This window comes from Sesamum indicum, unplaced genomic scaffold (genome assembly GCF_000512975.1).
Source record: "Sesamum indicum cultivar Zhongzhi No. 13 unplaced genomic scaffold, S_indicum_v1.0 scaffold00057, whole genome shotgun sequence".
Taxonomy (NCBI): domain Eukaryota; kingdom Viridiplantae; phylum Streptophyta; class Magnoliopsida; order Lamiales; family Pedaliaceae; genus Sesamum; species Sesamum indicum.
In genome coordinates this window covers 372,309-391,787 of record NW_011628041.1, presented here as the reverse complement: position 1 = coordinate 391,787, position 19,479 = coordinate 372,309, and the positions used below count along the sequence as shown (strand labels likewise).

The 19,479-nt window shown below is 36.8% G+C and overlaps 1 protein-coding gene across 2 annotated transcripts; it reads right to left on the bottom strand.

Moving 5' to 3' along the window:
- Positions 1–461: 461 nt before the first annotated feature.
- On the bottom strand, positions 462–8,801 carry LOC105178763 (subtilisin-like protease SBT5.4). Of its 2 annotated transcripts, none has more exons than XM_011102308.2 (11): positions 8,546–8,801; positions 8,080–8,192; positions 7,905–8,002; positions 7,650–7,814; positions 3,239–3,347; positions 2,313–2,832; positions 2,095–2,189; positions 1,774–2,016; positions 1,580–1,694; positions 1,251–1,464; positions 462–1,150 (listed from the first exon to the last, which is right to left on the bottom strand). In XM_011102308.2, exons 1-11 carry the CDS (start codon positions 8,648–8,650, stop codon positions 543–545), a joined length of 2,385 nt encoding a protein of 794 aa, XP_011100610.1. In that variant the 5' UTR covers positions 8,651–8,801; the 3' UTR covers positions 462–542. The 2 variants fall into 2 exon arrangements, with proteins under 2 accessions (XP_011100610.1, XP_020555093.1); XM_020699434.1 differs by having other exon boundaries at positions 8,563–8,801.
- Between the last annotated feature and the right edge of the window lie 10,678 nt (positions 8,802–19,479).

The window sequence follows — 19,479 nt, the reverse complement described above, 5'->3', positions numbered from 1 at the left end:
TTGGTTTACCATGAATTATTAATAAATTCGTGGCCAAAATTCATCCAAAAAATAATTATTTTTTTGTTGTGGTATAAACTGATGATATTGGGGACTGATCATAGAAAATAGGAGCATTGAGAATGATTTATATACTCAAAGGTGACACTATATATGAAAGCTTGTTTAATGAAAATCATATTGTCTGCTATAGTTTATTAGTATTATATGTAAAGAAGGAAAAATTGAAGAACTTTCCAAACAAATAAACATATAACAAAGCCGAATTTTCTGGCTAGATATCCCGTTGTTCAATTGAGTTTGGATAGTTGCTATGTTTTTGTCTTTTCAAAATTCATTTAGTTATGTACTTTGAAGTGTTTGTCTACTAATGTTGGTATCATTGCTAATGAGTTGCAAATCAAGTTACAATTGCATGGTTGCCAAACTGTAGAGCTAGCTTTATAATCTCTAATTGTTCGTATGGAAATACTGATACAATTTATATATATATATGCATATATGATGTTGGTGCTGAATAATAATGTGATCCATCCATTACACTAGAGATTTATGGTTGTGTCTAAACTAAGTTGTTTAGGAATACTGTTCGAAGCTAGTGTTGTACGGACAACGATTGGGCTTCTCACCTTATGCTTCCCATCCGACCATATCAAATCGCCGAATGTGTAGACATCATGAGGTGCGCTAGTTGCATTTCCGGCCCATGTAAACGTCAACTCGAACTTCCTTTCCTCACCAATCTTTGTAAATTGCAAATTGTTAGGCTTCACAGATACTAAAACTCCCAGTGGTTGGTGAATTTGAGCAACATAAGTCCCAGGTGAGCCAACATTCTTCAATAGTCTACTCACAGTGACTGATGAGCCAGCAGAGAATGCAGGCACTGTTATTGAAGGGTAGTTGAAATTCACTATGTTTGGTTTGACTAAGGGACATGTATAGTTATCAGTGAAGGTCTTCATTATGGTTTGGTTATAACCAATAGCACAAAGAAAGGTCTCGTAATCTCTTAGGCTCAAGTCATATACCAAGCCTGGATCGGCTGCTAGGTTAGGTCTAATAAGCCCTGCTCCGTTGGTAAATGGTGTTCCTTCAAATGAAGACGTCCCGTCAAGAATAGGCGCGTTCGTGTTACTCAACGTGGTTGCTGCACATGATGTAATTAATTATAAGACTGTCAACATGGAAGATCGATGATGCAAGAAAAGTAATGTAATTTCATTTTGTTATCGGAAAGTGATAGGTACCAGTAGTCATGAGAGCAGACCGAATAGCAGCAGGACTCCAGTGGGGATGGATGGCTTTGAGAAGGGCAACTACACCAGCAGCAACAGGACAAGCCATAGATGTTCCACTCATAAAAGCATATTTAGTCCTGCGTACATCAGAGGGCAACAACGATGGGCTTTGGGCCTCTGTAAAGGCAGCCATGATGTCTGCTCCAGGTGCTATGATATCCGGCTGCCGCAGGTTTTTTATATATATCAATCCAGATAGAAACTCAAATATATCAGAAAAAAAATTCACACGCAAGAGAGGAGACATATCCATGGGTGGTGGGAATTAATTATTTAACCTTGAGGATTTCTGGTGTGTTTTTATTTGGGCCTCTAGAGGAGAAATCAGCAACTACAGGAGCTGGCTTTACCCCAAGCTCTACCTTGGTGGATGTAATTAAACCCATTGGATTTCTATAAAACAAAAACATTAATTAACAACATATAAGTTAAAACACATGCATGTTGAAGTGAGAGAGAGAGAGAGAGAGACTTAGTGGTGTTCATGTAGGCATATATGGCGAGAGCCTCAATATAATTGAGATGTACGGTATGAAGGACATGATGATGGATAGAGGCATCAGAGGAAGTGCGATGGTTACAAATGATCATTCCAACAGCACCAGCTCTAGCAGCGGTCTCCCCCTTCAGCATTGGTGTAAGACTCCCACTCAGACACAGCACAATCTTGCCCTTCACTTTCTTAGGGTCTAATGATCCTGGCTCGCACACCGACCTGCACACATGATCATTAATTAATTATTAGATGATCGACTATCAATGATGATGGAAAGAGATTGATCCATGTAATTACGCATTCGCAGCAGATGCAGAGTGAGTTCTGGCATCTTCACCGCGGACAAGTGGATACATCCTACCATCTGACACTCCCTTCCAGAGGCCTTTGCCCTGAATAGCATTGTAAATCAAAATTGGTTGTAGTACTGGGGAATATGTGTACAAGATAGTCACACCCATATACTTTAGAACTAAAATTAACTTTTGGTTGGTTATAATTAAGGAAGAAAGAACCTTGAGTCGCACTCCATTCTGAAGGTGGACATATGCAGTGATATCACGGTCAATTGTACTTGCTCCCACTGTAATAATCCATGGTGCGGTATTTAAGACAGTTCCAGGGGTGGGTCCATCATTGCCAGCAGAACCCACAACGGGGATTCCATGTTTAACAGCAGTGAAGGCTCCTATAGCAATTGCACTATCATAATAATTACTTTTAGCGCCCCCCATGGAAATGGAGATGATGTCCACCCCATCATCAATGGCATGATCAAAGGCTTTCAAGATATCAGCGTCCAGACAAGCCGGCCAGCACACCTTGTACGCAGAAACTCGAGCTTTTGGCGCCCCGCCTCGTGCTGTTCCATTGTACATCCCAAAGACACTTGCTCCTGGCACAAAATTCCCACCGGCGGTGGATAACGTGTGGGTTCCGTGACCATTATAATCGCGGGCAGTATCAACTACATATTTTCTACGCCCATATCTATTTACGAAACCTTGGTAGAAGTATTTCGCTCCAATGAGTTTTCTGCGCAAATTCATATGGATCGATATACACAATTACTTCAACTTATAGTTCAACAAAGTTCTATTGAAAATGAGCATATTACCCTCTATGATATAAAGTGAATAGCAATTTACCCTTTTAATATTGAAAATCAGCATATTACGCTCTATGAAAAAAATATAGCAACTTATCCCGTGTATTTTTTAAAATGAAGCAATTTACCTCCTTATATAGGAAAATAAATTACTTCATTATTGAAAAACATAGAGAGATAAATTGTTATATTTTAAAAATTATAGGAAGATAAATCATTATTTATTTTTTCATAAGAGGGTAATTTGTTCATTTGTAATATCACAAGGGAGTTGTTTGTATTTTTCATATATATATATATATATGTATATTTATTCAATTCCTTAGTAAATACCTATTGCAAGGGAAAGGGGCACCATTATCCTTGTCACACCTTCCCTTCCATCTCTGAGGAATTGGGCCAAATCCTTGATCATGAAAGCTGGCTGATTCCGGCCAAATTCCTGCATGCATGCAGTACGCACCGGTACCAATCAATTAAATTAATTAGAGATCAAACAAATAATTTATCTTCATACAAGCAACACCATAAGAAATATATAAGCATGATTAATAATAAATAACGATAACAACTAGTTATTGATCATGGTCATTCAAGTCATAGTGATTAATTTTGTAGTCAATAGTAATTTTTTTTTAGTTCAAGTGCTATTAATTGATGGACAGCGTAGAAAAACACAGTATAACACGGGGGCACAGGTAAGGATTTCTTGAACAGATAATGGAGATAACCCGCTGGCGGTTGGAAAATAGATGGTGGATGATGTGTCAAAATGCCTACCATTGAACGATGATGTACATTGGCAAAAAATATTAACTTGTAAGGGTAAAAAACTAATTTAATATATATGAGGCACACATTAAACAAATGCAACCCACCACAACATAGAATTTCCTACACTACTACAAATACCAAAAAAATTAATTTTTTAATGCAAGCACTATTCATTGATTTGACTATGTTTCTAGCTCCCTTGAAAATCGCACTTCACTTGATGTGTATTTGTGCCTTAGGTAAAATTCTCAATTTTTATCCTCTAGTAAAAACCTTGACCATATCATTGGCGCCGTTTGTGGAAAAATTTACCTCGACACTGAGTATGCAAATCAGGTCTCGAGCTTTGGCTCAACAAGACCGGCCTCGTGAACAGTCACAGCCCAGGAGGTAACCCCCCAACGCATGAGCAAGTACCCCTCAATAGGGAGATTCTTCCACCACATTGACAATCTTTGCCCGCGCCTCCTAGGAGAGCACTCCCCCCGGAAGCTCCACCCCGAGAATCGATGATCCAACTGACTCAAGTACCTTTGGTCGCCCTGATACGCGACGCATCTACTCAAGCGGCGGCACAAGCCGTAGCCCAATTTGTAGTGCGACAACCTACAAACCCACCCCCTCCTTCCCCTCGCAGAAGTCGAGAATTATCCTCAGCTACCAAGGAGGAGGAGTAGAGGCGGGAGGAAGAGAACAACAAGATCTCTAGGCCTGAAGTTGCACAGACTCAAGGTCATAATTTCTGCAATCGAGAATCTTCCGCTCTCCACCACCTAAGGGAGTCGAGGATTCCTACTTATCATTGGTCGTAGCTCCTCCAAGATGTAGCTCGTTTGCCCCGACCATTCTAGCCGAAGCGCTCCCTATAGGCCTCAAGGTCTCGAATCTATCGGAATATGATAGAATGGGAGACCCACACGAACACATAGACAAATTTTACGCCAAGATTGATTGGTACGATCTGAGTGACGCCGCTTACTACAAGGTCTTTCGCACTACACTCTCAAAACATGCATTAGCTTGGTTCAACCAACTGCCCGCTGGAACTATTTCTAGCCTCGAATAGTTGGTTCAACGTTTCTTGCATCACTTCTCCATGAACAAAAAAGTTCTGAAAACGGCTACATCTCTATTCACCTCGAACAAAAAAGTTCTGAAGACTACATCCAAATATTCGTGGATGCAGTGCATGAAGTTCCCCATGTTAATCATGAGTTGTTGGCTAGTATTATCCAACAGAACCTGCTACCAAGAAGATTCAAAGAGTCTATAGCCAGAAAGCCCCATAGCACTATGGAAGATTTAATTGTGCGCTCCCGGAAACACATTCTGATTTAGGAGTCTAATGCTTTAGATCCTTCCCTTAGCGGCAAAAGGAAGGGTCAGGAAGATGAAAATGAGCCGAAAACGAAAGAGGAACAGAAGCATGTACCTCCAGCGGGATTTGCTCACTATACCCCCTTGAACGCTCCCAGGGTAGAGATATTAATGGTGGCGGAACAATAAGGGTTAATCAGTCAATGACCGAAAAAGATGAAAGATAACCCTAAGAAACTCAAATCCGATAAGTATTGTCATTTTCACTGGGATAGGGGACACATGACGGAGGAATGCCATCACCTGAAGAATGAGATAGAAAAATTGATCCAGTGGGGACACTTAAAGGAATATGTCAACCACTATCTACAAGGACGCCAGTTTGACCGTGGGCTGCATGTGCCAACTCCTCGTGACGGTAACTATCACACCGCAGGAGTCATCCCATGACCTCAAAAAGATCAACAATCCATGAAGGAGTAACTCAAAGTTCACGTAGCGGGAAAAATTATTTTTTGGCTATTCACTTGTAATAGGACAAAACTAGAGTAGTAGCTCAACATATCCTTCTCCCCTTTTGAATTTCCCTAAAACTTTGTATTATGAATTTTAAGTAATGAAGTTAGTTTTCTTGTCATAGTCCCAACAAATGAAACAAATTTAGACATAGAGATCCTTGAAGTTTCACAAGGACCCTAGAGGCAAAAATCGTCATTGTCATATAGACAAAAGTCGCTATTGCCCCGGGACCCCCTAAACGGAACTTTCATTGATATCCTCGTCAATAATGTCGCCCCGAAAACTTTACATCCCTTTGAAGTTGGTAAAAGACCGACTCCGGGACATGAAGTATCCTTTGAGGCAACATCCCTTTATCAAATTCTTGAGGCAATGTTCCCTCATAAAAATGTTGGACTCGAAAAATTTTGCCCCACCTTCCGAAATTGGTAAAAACCTAACTCGGGGGCTTAAGCAATAACATCCCTTGAGGTAATATCTAACGAATACAAATCATAAGAGAACAAAACAGCAACTTAGTAAGTGTAGTAAGTGTACGGGAATCTCATCTCGTGAAGATGACACCGAATTTCTCAAAACAAATGAAAGAATTCAGAGCAAAAGATAGATAAACTCTAAATAACCTCTACTAATAGAGAATGAAAATAAATATTGTCAACAAATATTTGATGGTGTAGTAGTATGAGTCGCCAATTTACACCCTTTTGGCCTGGGTTCAAACCCATGGGACGCAACAATATACGCCTCCTTCCAACACTTGAAGACTCAAGCCGAGGCTGCACCACCTGGTGCACCCCTTCCAGCTCGAGCCAATGCCTCGAGCTGGGGGGTAGTGCACCAGGTCGAGGCAATGCCTCGAGCCCAAGTGCACCTCCCAGCGGACACGAGCTCGAGTGCGCCGCTCGACAGACCAGCCTCAAGACCGAGTGCGAGGCACGACCTTGGGTCGGGAGCGCCACCACCCAGCCCGAGCGCTGCCTCTTAGCGCTGGGTGCTACCTGGGCTCGAGGTGCACACCATCCAGCTTGAGACATAATGCCTCGAGCCCGAGTTTCGCTGGTACACCCCCAATGAATTGAAAATAATAAATGACTACCCACCCACCCATCCACTCCCATGTGTTAACTCAATTCAGAAAAGTGTTTACTCTCGGACAAAATATTAATTTTTTAAATATTGGTAAGAAAGTGGGGGGCTGTATAATGTATATTGGTAAAAAATATTAACTTGTAAGGGTAAAAAAGTAATTTAATATATATGAGGCACACATTAAACAAATGCAACCCACCACACCATATAATTTTCAACACTACTATAAATATCAAAAATATTAATTTTTTAATGCAAGCACTATTCATGATTTGACTATTTTTCTTGATCCTTTGAAAATCACACTTCACCTGATGTGTATTTGTGTCATAGGTAAAATTCTCAATTTTTATCCTCTAGTAAAAACCTCGACCAAATCAAACGGGCTTTACAACTATGATAGGCTGGTATCAAGAGGTGTCGAACGACAAAGATATAAGAGAAAAGATAAACTAGATCTGGAAGTTGACAAACGATTGGAGGGGGCTGAGGCTGTGAGAAGGGGTTTTGGTAGCAACGGGCTGGGAGAGGGTTCCGACGATTACGATTGTCCCTCTATCTATATGTATATAGATACAAATATATATACGTATCTATATATTGAAATAATATATACAATTATCTATATTAAAATAATATATTTTATTTGGATTCTATATATCTAAATTTAATATGAAATATTAATATATAAAAATTTCTCCCTGGATCTATTGATATTAAATCCTAGTAGTTTATTTATAAGTATGTATTTGTACAAAAAATAATTAAATGTAAGCCACATATTTTAATCAGATTAAATATAAATTATTGATTTAGAAGGGATATTTTTGTCATTGCACCTTAAAGCTCACGTTCAAATGGACTAGGGGTGGCAATATTCATTATTTTTTTAAAACTACAGGGGAATAAAATGATATTTTATTTTTTACGAGGATTTTCTTAAATATTTTGAATAACACATGAAGATAATTTATAATTTATCCATTAATTAATTATAATGCATGTAAAAGAGAGAGAGAGCATGCATGCATGCATGATCTATTACCGGTATCAATACATCCGATGATGACATCTTCACCAAATCTGGCCTTTTTCCAGAGAGAATGTGGTGGAATTGCACCATTTGTTCCAAGAGACAGGAAATCCCAGGAATTGGTAGTTTTCAATTGTCTCTCCTCATTTGGAAAAACAGTTACAACCATAGGATTCTCTGTCCATATATATATATATCATGAAGTTAATAGAAATCACACCAATGCATTCATCATCTAATTTTCATGAGTCCGCTGTCCATACGTACTTCGAATCAAAGCCACCTCCGCCTCGTCAAGTTGCGCTGCAAACCCATTGATGTGCCTTCTGTATGAATAAAACATGGCGTCCTTGGCTTTCTTCTTGCTATATGTATAATAATCAATATCAGGAAAGCAATAAGTCAAATTGTGTAAAAAAATTAAAAGAATTTGAATTTGTACCATCCTAAAATGGATCCAAGGAAATCAATATGAGCCTCTGTGCGATTCTGGAGAAGAATATTGCTCACTTGGTACATCTCATCCGCATAATCCCCCATGTAAACAATATATGACTATCAACAAAAAACAAAACTATATTAAACAAAATCAGTAACACATCCCATATATATATATATATATATATGAAGAGGGTGAATAGCAATTTATCCCCCTATGATATTGAAAATGAGCATATTACCCATATATGAAAAAAATATAGTCATTTATCTCCGTGTACTTTTTGAAATAAAGCAATTTACCTGTTTATACAAGGAGGTATATTGCTTCATATTAAAAAATATAAGGAGGTAAATCGCTATTTATTTTTTTCATAAGAGGGTAATTTGCTTATTTGCGATGTCACAAGGGAGTTGCTTGCATTTTTTCCTATATATATATTATTTCACACACATATATATACAGATACCTGTTTGAGAGCAAAACCTGAAGTGTTCCATAGAGAGAGAACGATGAGGAGAATGGTTATTAGATTGGAACATGACAAGTTGAAATAGAACATCATTTTACCCATATATATATATATAATTAAAGAAATTAGTGAGTGAACATCAATTTTTGTGTATTAAATGTTGATTCACTTTTATGACAACAGAGGAATGTATGTACGTATCATTCCTCTGCATTTGCTGAAAAGTGAATGCATCATATGAAAATGAAAGCAAAAGCTCTGGATCTGTTCAAAACAATAAGAGGATCAGAGTCTTGTATTTATAGTAATGATTTTGAATGAAGGATATAATTTTAATTTTGTGGAGGAGTTCTGAACCGCACACTCCATCCTCCCCATTTACTACCTAATTAACTTGGCTGGACTCAATTCATTATACCACAACATTCACCCAAAATTCCAACACACACACACAACATTCACCCAAAATTCCAGCATTTTATGAGATCTTTTTAAATTTTAATCTCTACTTTTATAGCATATATTTTTGGGAAAAAATTCAAGCATCTCTTTTGTGATATTGTAAATGTGCAAATTACTCTCTATAAAAAAAGTTTAGAAATTTACCTTCTTTTAAATTGCTTCATTTTAAAAGAATACACGAGATAAATTGCTATTCTTTTTTAAAAGAATGTAATTTACTATTTTGCAATGCCATATGGCTAAATGGTATTAAACCTTTATTTTCGTGTCAAACAACACATTTGGTCCTAAGAGATAGGTTCATTTTACTTAATACTCGAGAGTCAAGATTTTAGTTTAGTTCCAACTTTATATATTATATTATATATTCTCGAATTTTGGATGTACAAATATAAAAATGGTGATAAATTAGGACGTATGTGAAATTTTTAAGACTAAATTGTATTTACCGCATTCCGTGTATGTTGGGATGGCATTCTCAAGGACTATCCACTACCAAAAAAAAAAGAATTGGAGGCGGATTTAGGAATGATTTTTTTTTCTTTTTTTGGAATGATTTCAAATTGATCGAATTAATTTGAATTGGATTTTCGAACGGTTCACTTTCCGTTCGTGTAGACAGCGGTACAAGTATTGGAATGGTCACTGGAATACATTGCTGGTGATCGTTTCAATTATTGATTTTGTATAAAAAAAAATTTATTTGGAACGGGTCTAATGACATTTAGAACGGTTATATTATTTATTTTAGGTAAACTTTTAGAACGGTCTTTGTAATACTCATGCTTGAATTTTGGAATTGTAGTAATTTGTATTAGTGATATACTTAAGAATGGTCGTTGGAATGACTTGTTTGTCAATCTTTGCTAGGCACGGTCAAATTTCTGTTTGGAACAGTCTGTTATAACCATTTTATGAACGATCAGTCTTACTTAGGAATATATTTTTAAAACTATTGTAGTAACGATATTAGGAAAGGTCAATCTTATTTAGAAACATGTGTTCAAAACTGTTTTAGCAATGGAATTATGAACGGTCATTTATTTAGATTTGTAATATTTTCTTTACGATTACTAAAATTATTCCTAATTTTTATTTTATAATAATTTCTTTTATAAATTATTTAATTTTAAATATCTAATATAGTTTAATAAACAATTTAATTTATATATTTCAAAAAATTATAATAAATAATTAAATTAATTAATAAAATTTTAATTAATTGTATTAAAGAATTTAATTGATTGAATAAATGTGAAATAATGGAATGTAATAAACATTGTGAAACATGAACAATTAGAAAAAAATATTATATTATAATATAAAATATTATTCAATTACAAAATTGAAAAGAAAACTTAACACCAAATCTAAACTCTCCTCCTCATCCTCGTCCATATCGTCATCGTATGGCGGCATGAGGTCTATTGAAAGCTGTGCTGGGGTAATAGTAGAAGCGGTCAACTATGGCGACAGCACAGTGGAGGAGCTGGCGCGCATTTCCTTCATTATGGCAATCATCGTCTCTAGCCTGTTCATGCGTACCTTAAAAGAATCAGGATGACCAGGGAATGCAATGGAAGCATGAAATAAAAATTAAACCGAGTCAAATGGATGTTCCTTTTGAAATTTTTGGGGGTACGGTATTTGTCAAAAGCATAATAGTAAACATATAAACATTATAGAGAAGTGGCTGGAGGATGAAACAAAAAACTTAGAAACAACACATAAAACTTTACCTTTTTGTTTCTATAGATGAGCAGCAATGTGCATTGTTCCCTTTACGTTCTTCTGTTCCGTTCACTTGAGAATTCAAACTAGAATTCATCTACGTTGTTCACACCAAAACGGAATAGATATAGTTCTTTTTCTATTGCTAGATAGAACAAAGAACAAGAAGAAAAATAACTCTAAACAAATACTATTATATAGTGTTTTTGCATTGTTTTATGCTCTAACTTGAATCCAATTCAATATGGAATAAAAGGATAATATTTTAGAGAGAAGCAGAGAGCAAAATTCGTGTCTTAGGAGGTAGGTTATGTTGAATATATGTGTAGTTTTTTATATCACATACAATTGAATTCAAAATTCAATGACTACCAAGTTTGCCTCCAAGGCAACCTATACAACCCATGCATATAACCTCCAATTAGGATGAAATAACCACTCCATCATGTTCATCATGGTGAGGAGTTTCAACTCCTTCTTAACTTCCTTCAACCACCATTAAATGGGCTTGGACTTCAAATATGCACCGGACTTGATTTATTCAAATTAAATCAAGCCCAACCAAATTCTATTGGATAATAATTAGGATTAAAGGAAAAAAGAGTCCCCTAACTTTTGCTATTTCTCGTTTAAGTCCCTTAACTTTTGCGATCTCATTTTAACCCCATAACTTTCAAAAACCACTCAATTTTGGTCCTCCGACAGAATCTGAATAGAATATGAACGGAGCTGACTAAATTCTAGACCATTTTACCCTCGAACTACTTTCAAGTGCAAATTTTGGTCCATTTTCACTATTCTTGCATTTCTATCCATATTTTCATCCATGCTCGCCTAGAATGGTATCAGAGCCTAGGTTTATTGAAAAAATATAGGATTATATTATATTTTGATATTATTTATCCACTCATGGAAGAGACTCTTTGAGAAAAAATGGAATCGAACGAAAGTTCGAGTTACTTTGAAAACAGGGAATATTTCCAAATTCTGAAAATACAGAGAAGAGAATTTCTTATGGAAAATCTTGACAAGTGTTACAACGGTCCTAAGAGGATTGATCCAAGACTTCTCACGCCAGAGAAGAAAAAGAATGGCTGAGAAATTTTGAAGTTCGACAAGTGCTACCAGGGAATGCAGTGATGCGTCTACACTCCATTGAAGTCCATGGTAGAATCCCAACCAAGAGAAGCGGATTGGGTAAATTCCTACATAATTTTTTAGTTCTAAAAATTATGACTGATTGAAAAGAACTTGAGCCAGATACATCAAAAATCTCTCAAGATCTGAGGGAGATACAAAAGACCAAGACTATGGACATAGGTTAATCCATATACCTATGAAAATAGAATCTTTGAGCCAAAAGGTGGATGAGGTCCTTAAGATGCTTCCCGATCTACACAATGGCCTTACAGATCTGAAAGCAGAAATTATAGACCTGATGAGAAACCAAAGGAAGAGCCCTAAGACATCTAGATCCAGACAGGAGCGAATCAGGGACGCCCTTGGAACAGTACCTCTCTACACCAGAAGGGGAAGGCCACGGAGATTCCGAAGTCGAAGTCTAGAGAAGATCTGATTATTGCATCTATCAGATCTATAAAATAATGGAGGTAACGAGAGCAGATCTATCAGATCTACAAGAAATGGCAGAATTCTTTTCTCAACTCGGGATCGTGGATTTAGTCAATATCCAAACCAATGAGATCACTCCAGCACTACCACCGCCGGAGGGAAGTACATGTTCTAATAATCCTCTACAGGATCAACCGATGAGAGAAAGTGCGGATTTACACACTAAGGCCACTCCAACATTTGTGGGGACCAGGCTAAAGGAAAATCCAGGAAGAAATTCAAAAAGAATACCGGAGAATACACTTTGGGTGAGGACCATGCTCCAGCCCTTACATCCATATGGCGCTATACTGAACTTGGATATTATCGACTTTTGAAATATCGAGAAATTGATAGATTAATGAGTTGCAGCAATCAAGATAGCTGCAACTACCCTAGAGCTTGATAAGGAAAACTTAATAAAGCTTGTGGACTTGAGCTTGGAGGGATCAGTGAATATTGGATGGGATAATACCCCAAAAGATACAAAAGCCAACATCCTTGCTGGAGATTCGAAAGGCGCGATAGCAGACTGGTTAGGAAGGCTTATCGAGATACACTTCATTGGAGATGGATACTTCGAAGGAAGTAGAGCAGAAAAGGCTAGAGAATATGCACAAGCTCTCTTCAGCCTTGAACTTAGGAGTATTTTGCACAGTAGATGAATACATCTATTGGTTTTGCAAGTATTTCTTCCAGATTGGAGTAGCAATGGAAGTAGCAGCTCCAATATTCTTTGCAATGATATGCAGTCCATGGAGGAAAATATTGATCCAGTCATACAAAGTACCTGAAAGACAGCTAGATTCAGTGGAGCAAATAATGTCTTTCCTCAAAGACAAACTAAAGGAGTGGTGCTATCAAGCATCCATCCAGAAAAATATGAAAAGACTAAGAGGTAAAATCAAACAAATCCCTCTCTGTTGTGATAACAATGATTTTCCAACTATTATAGGAGAATCAAGCGAGCCGAGGAAAAGGAGGAAGCAAAATAATGACTCCTATCGCAGGATAAAATCATGATTCCAAGGGGTGTACCATTGGAGTTCCCAGGCATTTGATGTAGTTAATAAAATAAGTAATAGAAGCTAAACCGAGGCTAATGATGGAATGAGAAAACGACAAGTGAAAGAAATGTAAATCAAGAATTACCCTTTCGTTTGATATACTTCGAACCTCCTTTTGTTTATTCGTTCATGCGAGACTCCAACGTAGAAATCCTATGAAGACACGTCCACACCATACCGGAATATGGGATCCCTTAATTTCCTTTGCTAGAGGAAAACATGGGAGAAAAAAAAAACCAAGTGAGTAGAGAGGAGGGGTAACTGAATTTTGGAGTGTTCTAGGGTAGGTATTAATTTTTTTATATTGTGTAATTTTTTTCATTAGTTATTCCAAATAACTAATATGCATATATATACCTTAAGAAGATTGATGCGTATAAAAAATAGTTGTATGCTCTATTGGAAGGATGACATTAATATGAAATACTGCAAGTTTTGTAGAGATATTATGTATAAGTCGACCAAGGAGCGAAACCCCCGCAGCAAGAAGTCCGCTTATCCTGTTCTTGGTACCTGCTGCTTACTCCGAAACTGTAGAGATTGTATGGGACGTTACAAACTATTTATAACGACTTGATAGGAAGCCGTTACAATTTGTGACGGTCTTTGTACAGGCCTATGAAGGCCTTACAAATCTAGTCACATTAAAAAAAAAAAAAAACATAAATTTGGAACTGTTTTTGTAACAGCTTAATAGAATTTGATTTAATTGTTATTGTAACGGCCTATATAATACATTTAGCCATGGTTGTGCTTGATATTTGGATCGAATTTTATTATGGCTTTGAAGCATGATTATATGTTTAGAAAATATGTATTAATTTTATTTTTATATTACGAATATCTATGCATTTTTTGAAAATTTGATTCTCTGTAAATGCATGGTTTTATTTTAATTTTTCATTGCAGAAATTCAAAAAAAAGATTGAAAACACAGTACGACCATTGATGCCCTATCGGTCGGTCACTGGCCAATAGGGCCTGCGGGCAAGCCAAGCCCTCACGCGCGCAGCTAGCAGCAGCCGGCTATCTGCTATTTTAGCGGCTGGGTCGTTTTGTGTCGTTTTTCCCTAAAGATTGGATTTTTCCGATTTCTGTATTTTGGTTCCTATGAAATTATTAATTTTGGTTAATTTTAATTTTAGTTAAATTGGATTTTCTAAAATTAAAATGTGCCTTAAATTAATTTGAAAATGGTTTCCAAACAAACAAAAAAATTGTAAATTGGATGTATGGTTGATATCCATTTTTTTAATTGCATTATTAGTAAGTTATTTTCTGCATTTAATTATGTTTTTGGTATTATATTGGATAGCTATTGTTAAATACATGGATTCTATTTATTTGTATAACATGTATATATTTGATATAAATTTGTAAGTATTGTTTACCGGATAAACAATAGAGATGATCACAAAACCCATTGGCCGAATGCATGGCTTAATTTTTATGTTGGGTGAGGCCTGCTTGCGAATGAAGGAAGATCATTTGAGCCTATAGTTTCTACTGGTAGTGTTCTAGTAGTACGTAGGTCGACTAGGGAATCACGACAGCCTGATAGGTATGGATTCTTGGGACTGACTGGTCAACTGAAAAATGATCCAAAAATATATGGAGAAGCGATGTTAGACATCAATTCGGATAAGAAGCTTGAGGCCATGAGATCGGAAACGTACTCGAAGGGTTCGAATAAAGTTTGTGCCCTCGTAGACCCACTTGAAGGTGTTAAACCTGTTGGATGCAAATGGGTCTACAAACGTAAGCTTGGAGCTGATGGGGTCTTGATTTTCCATTTTACGTTTGTTTTGAGCAGTCATGACGATATCATGCTGTTAGAGAATATAAAGACCATTATGAAGTTTGCCTAAAATAGAAGATACTAAAAACACACACAAACCCAAGAAAAAGAAGAATAAGTAAAGTGCAATAGAGAAAGAAAGATTACCTAGAAGCCGTACTCGTTGTCGTACTCATCACCGTCCTCATTGGCCACTTGTCGTCCTTGTTACCGTGAATTTGGGGCTAGGGTTCTAGTTTCGTAATATTATTGTTAAAAGATACATCTACAATTCATATAATCAATTCAGAATCATTATGTCACTCTGATTTCATGATTTAGAGCAAGGTAATTAAGTTGTCATTTTTAAGTAGTTTGTAATCTTGAAAACTATTAGGGATTTTCATCACTAGATTTTGTGATATTCCAATCTAGTTTGTAGGGTTTCGCAAATATTTTTCATGCATTATTTCTTCTATAAATATGCATTATTATATGATGGGAAGAGGCAGCTTTATTCACATACAAATTTAAGAATTGCCGAGTTTAGTGATGGCTTCTTGGCATTCAGCTTACCATCTGATAATACGAGCTTTTCCTATTTTCAATTCTAATTTATTTTTTAAGAAAGCCTTGACATTAGGATTATCAACTTTTAAAATAAATTCTTTAGCAAGTAAAAATAAAGGCCATTTCTTAAAAGCCTTCCAAACAGCAAAAAATTCTTTCTCGTTAATATGCCAAACAAAGAGAGTACGAATTGTTGAAACGTTTTGAGGGGAGATTTAACAATGAAACGTTGGAAGTGAAAGCCATTCGTGTTGATATGATGATTAGTATATTAATACACTATTTGGGAAAAGGAACTTTTGCAGCAGCCTTAGCAAGAGATCTATTGGAAGATGTGGAACAATTAATGAGGGTTCCGCAGAAATACATTGACGAGGAAGAAATGAATGTGATCAAGGATGGAGAATGGTCTAGGAATCAAGATCGAGCGTGGAAGGGATCGTTAGAGGGACAAGAGGCAAGGATCTGAGAAAGATTGAGACAATATAATGATACCTACCAACCAAGATTTCAGCAATACACTCCACTAAGCACTACTAGATGAGAGCAATGATGATGGTGGAGAAAGCAAAGATCTAGAAGTGGCCAAGGAAAACCAGGGATACTCCTACTAAAAAATACTCCAACAAATATTGCAAATTTTACGAGGATAAAGGGCATGACATGGAATATTGTTATCAATTGGAAAAGAAGATAGAAAGGCTTGTGCAACAAAGAACTTTAAAGAGTATATATGGGGAGACGGAAGGATGACAAGGTAGGAAACCAGGACACAAGGAAGGAAAGGTCAAGGAATAGGACGTAAACCAGGGAAAAAGATTCAAAACAACATAATAAAGAAAGGAAGAGCAAACTAATGAAAACGCACCTAGGAAGGGGGTCATACACATAATATTGGGTGGACCTATAGGTGGGGGCTCTAGTAGAGCTCGAAAGAAGTATGTAAGAAATTTAAGAATTGAAAGAAGGGAGCAAATGCTGAACATTGAACATGAAGATATTATCATGTTTGGTGCCAAGGACCTGTGCCCAGGATCGGGGTGCAAAACAATCCTATTGTAATAAAGATGGACATCGCAAATTAACTAGTTCATAAGATCTTGATCGACAATAGAAGTTTAGTAGATATTCTATTCATGGACATGCTCAGAAGGATGCATATGGGTGAAATATAATTACAACCTGTCAAAACTCCTTTGGTGGGTTTTGAAGGAAGTGAGGTGAGTCCTATAGAAACATTTAATCTACCTGAATCCAACTTGGATGAGTGTTTCTATCTTTTGTCTTACCTTATACCTGCAAAAAGATTTAGATTTAGGGAATTGGGGGCCTTCCTCTAAGCCTTTAGGCCACTGCAAGGCTAGAAATTGATCAATTGCCATAAGCATCCTGGTAGGGCTAGTTATCAGAGGTGTATAGTGTGTATTTTTTAGATTAAGGGGTTAAAATGCCCTCGTGTCTCTCCTCTAGTTCTACTAGTGGAGGGTAGTTCGTTCTCTTTTCTCTTATCACGATCATTTTTTTTTTACCAGCCCCAAGCATCCTCTAGGTTCATATATTTTTCTGGCCCAGGTAGAACATCCAAAAAATTGATGGGTGGTTTCTTGGCTAAGTACCCGGTTAGGGGCCCTCAACGAAATCCCTAAATAGATGCACTGACAAAAACCTACTGGTGGGCTGTAGGGACCTTTAGGATGGTAATGTTAAAATGCTAGAAGTAAGCCCTTAAAGTTTTCTTCTTTTCCTTCTTGATCCCGAAAAGCTTGGCTTTTGGTACTTCTTGCTGCTAAAAATTTTTGTTGAAAGGAGCTAAATTTTAGTGGATTAGTTGACAAGGTTGTTAACTAATTGAACTGACTCGTGGGAATCGTCATATTAAATTCTTGGAGGCTTGGTCGGTATGACTTGAATTTCCAGCTCCGGTAGTACAGGATTAATCATTGGACTTGAGGAATCATGACAATCGCATGCATAGATGGCTATATCTTAAATCTGGCGAGAGAAGACTGTGTCTTCGATGTGGTCATAATAATTTATATAATCACAAAATTAATTTAGACCAATTTTCCAAATATTAATATTTTTACATAGGAATAAAAAAAATTAAAATTAATTTTGTTGTGGGAAAAGCAAAATATACAGCACCTCACCTCAGCTAATTTTACATAACAAGAGGGGGTTTTATGCAATTATAAAATCAAAAAAGAACTACAGCAACGCCTTACAGATACATTCAAAAAGACTGCTTCATGTTGGTCAAACTGAATCCCATTGGTTGGTTTCATTTTAAATGAAGAAGAATTGGAGAGATGGTAAGCACCTGATAATTTCTGTCTCATTTCAATTTTTTTGCTGACTGAGGGAATGGCTATTTTTGTTGCTATGTTATGATCACGATTCTTGAAAAACGTTGTTGAAAATAGGAAATAAGTTATAGTGAGGTGTCTATAAATAAGCTGAGCAACATCCATGGGAATATAATCACAATGGTGAATGAGACGTTCGATTAGTAGATAATAAATTGATAGGGATGGAATTTACTTATGAAGATTTGACAAAGCTAGAAACTCTGTTGTTTTACGACGTATTTTATGTGCGCAAGTACTACCCGAAAAGAAAAATTGACTATTGGCTATAATTTTCTAAAAATTGTGGTAAATAATTTTTATTGAGTACGGTTAAATAAAATGGCTGCAAAAACATCAATTTCTATCAAGAAAAAGTTATTTGCAATGGCTAAGAACCATGGTAAAATTAATTCTAAATTAATTCCACCAATTGCATAGTGATTTGTGTGTGACTCTGTAGATTCACCCTCAGCTAGACTTGGACTTGTGTCCAATATAAATGATTAATTAAATTAAATTTAATTAATTTATTTCCAATTAACCTTTTCACTGAAGTTCTTGTCACCATTGGTGACCGTCTAGCAACTGTCCATGGCACTAGAGACTAGATGAATGTTGGCCTGAATATTTAGGCTCCTGAGTACCATACGGGTACGGTCCTTCTATCATCCGTCTCCCAATCTAAGCCTAGGACATGAAATTGAGCGTCGGTTCTCATCCTAGACTAGATACTATACTCAATAACTTGAGATGCATTTGCTTTATTGATCGATGTAGGAAATCAATTCCCTACTCAACCGATCACTGTGGCCACAGACTCTAAGAGCACAAACCATCTCATACCGCATAGGAGACTCGACTATCATATACTAAGAAGTTACGGATTCTATCTTGGAACCTACCGTCCTCACTACATATTTTGATTGCACTGAACAAGACTTGTAATGAACACATCCAAGATATAGTCATCTTTCGTCAAATCCAAGATACAATTATCACATGCATGCAACTACCATGGTTCCTTAAGTCCAAGGACTAATCCCGTACTACCAGAGCCAGGAAGATCTAGTCATACCGACTAAGCCTCCAAGGCTTCCATATGACTACTTCCTGGGAGTCAGTTCACTCGGCTTGACAACCTTGTCAACCTTCAACTAACATTGCATAAACGTCAAACATCTGTCGTCGATGAAATACGACACTGATCCAATGAATGCAATTTTAGTGCAGGTCTCAATAGGACTCTTGATGCCCAGTCTCTAGGTCCTCGACTTAGAATGTTTCAAACCTAACCTTCAGAAGTTGGTTTCATGGCCACCATCCAATGCGCAACCCAACTACTTAGGCTGTACAATTTGATTTGTG

What these genes read in the sequence shown, in the direction of transcription:
- LOC105178763 (XM_011102308.2), bottom strand. Translation starts at nt 8,650, where the DNA reads ATGGGTAAAATGATGTTCTATTTCAACTTGTCATGTTCCAATCTAATA. An exon ending in ACACACCAGAAATCCTCAAG is followed by an intron (nt 1,465 to 1,579) that starts GTTAAATAATTA and finishes AACCTGCGGCAG; the next exon opens with CCGGATATCATAGCACCTGG. An exon ending in GTCTGCTCTCATGACTACTG is followed by an intron (nt 1,151 to 1,250) that starts GTACCTATCACT and finishes CATCATGTGCAG; the next exon opens with CAACCACGTTGAGTAACACG.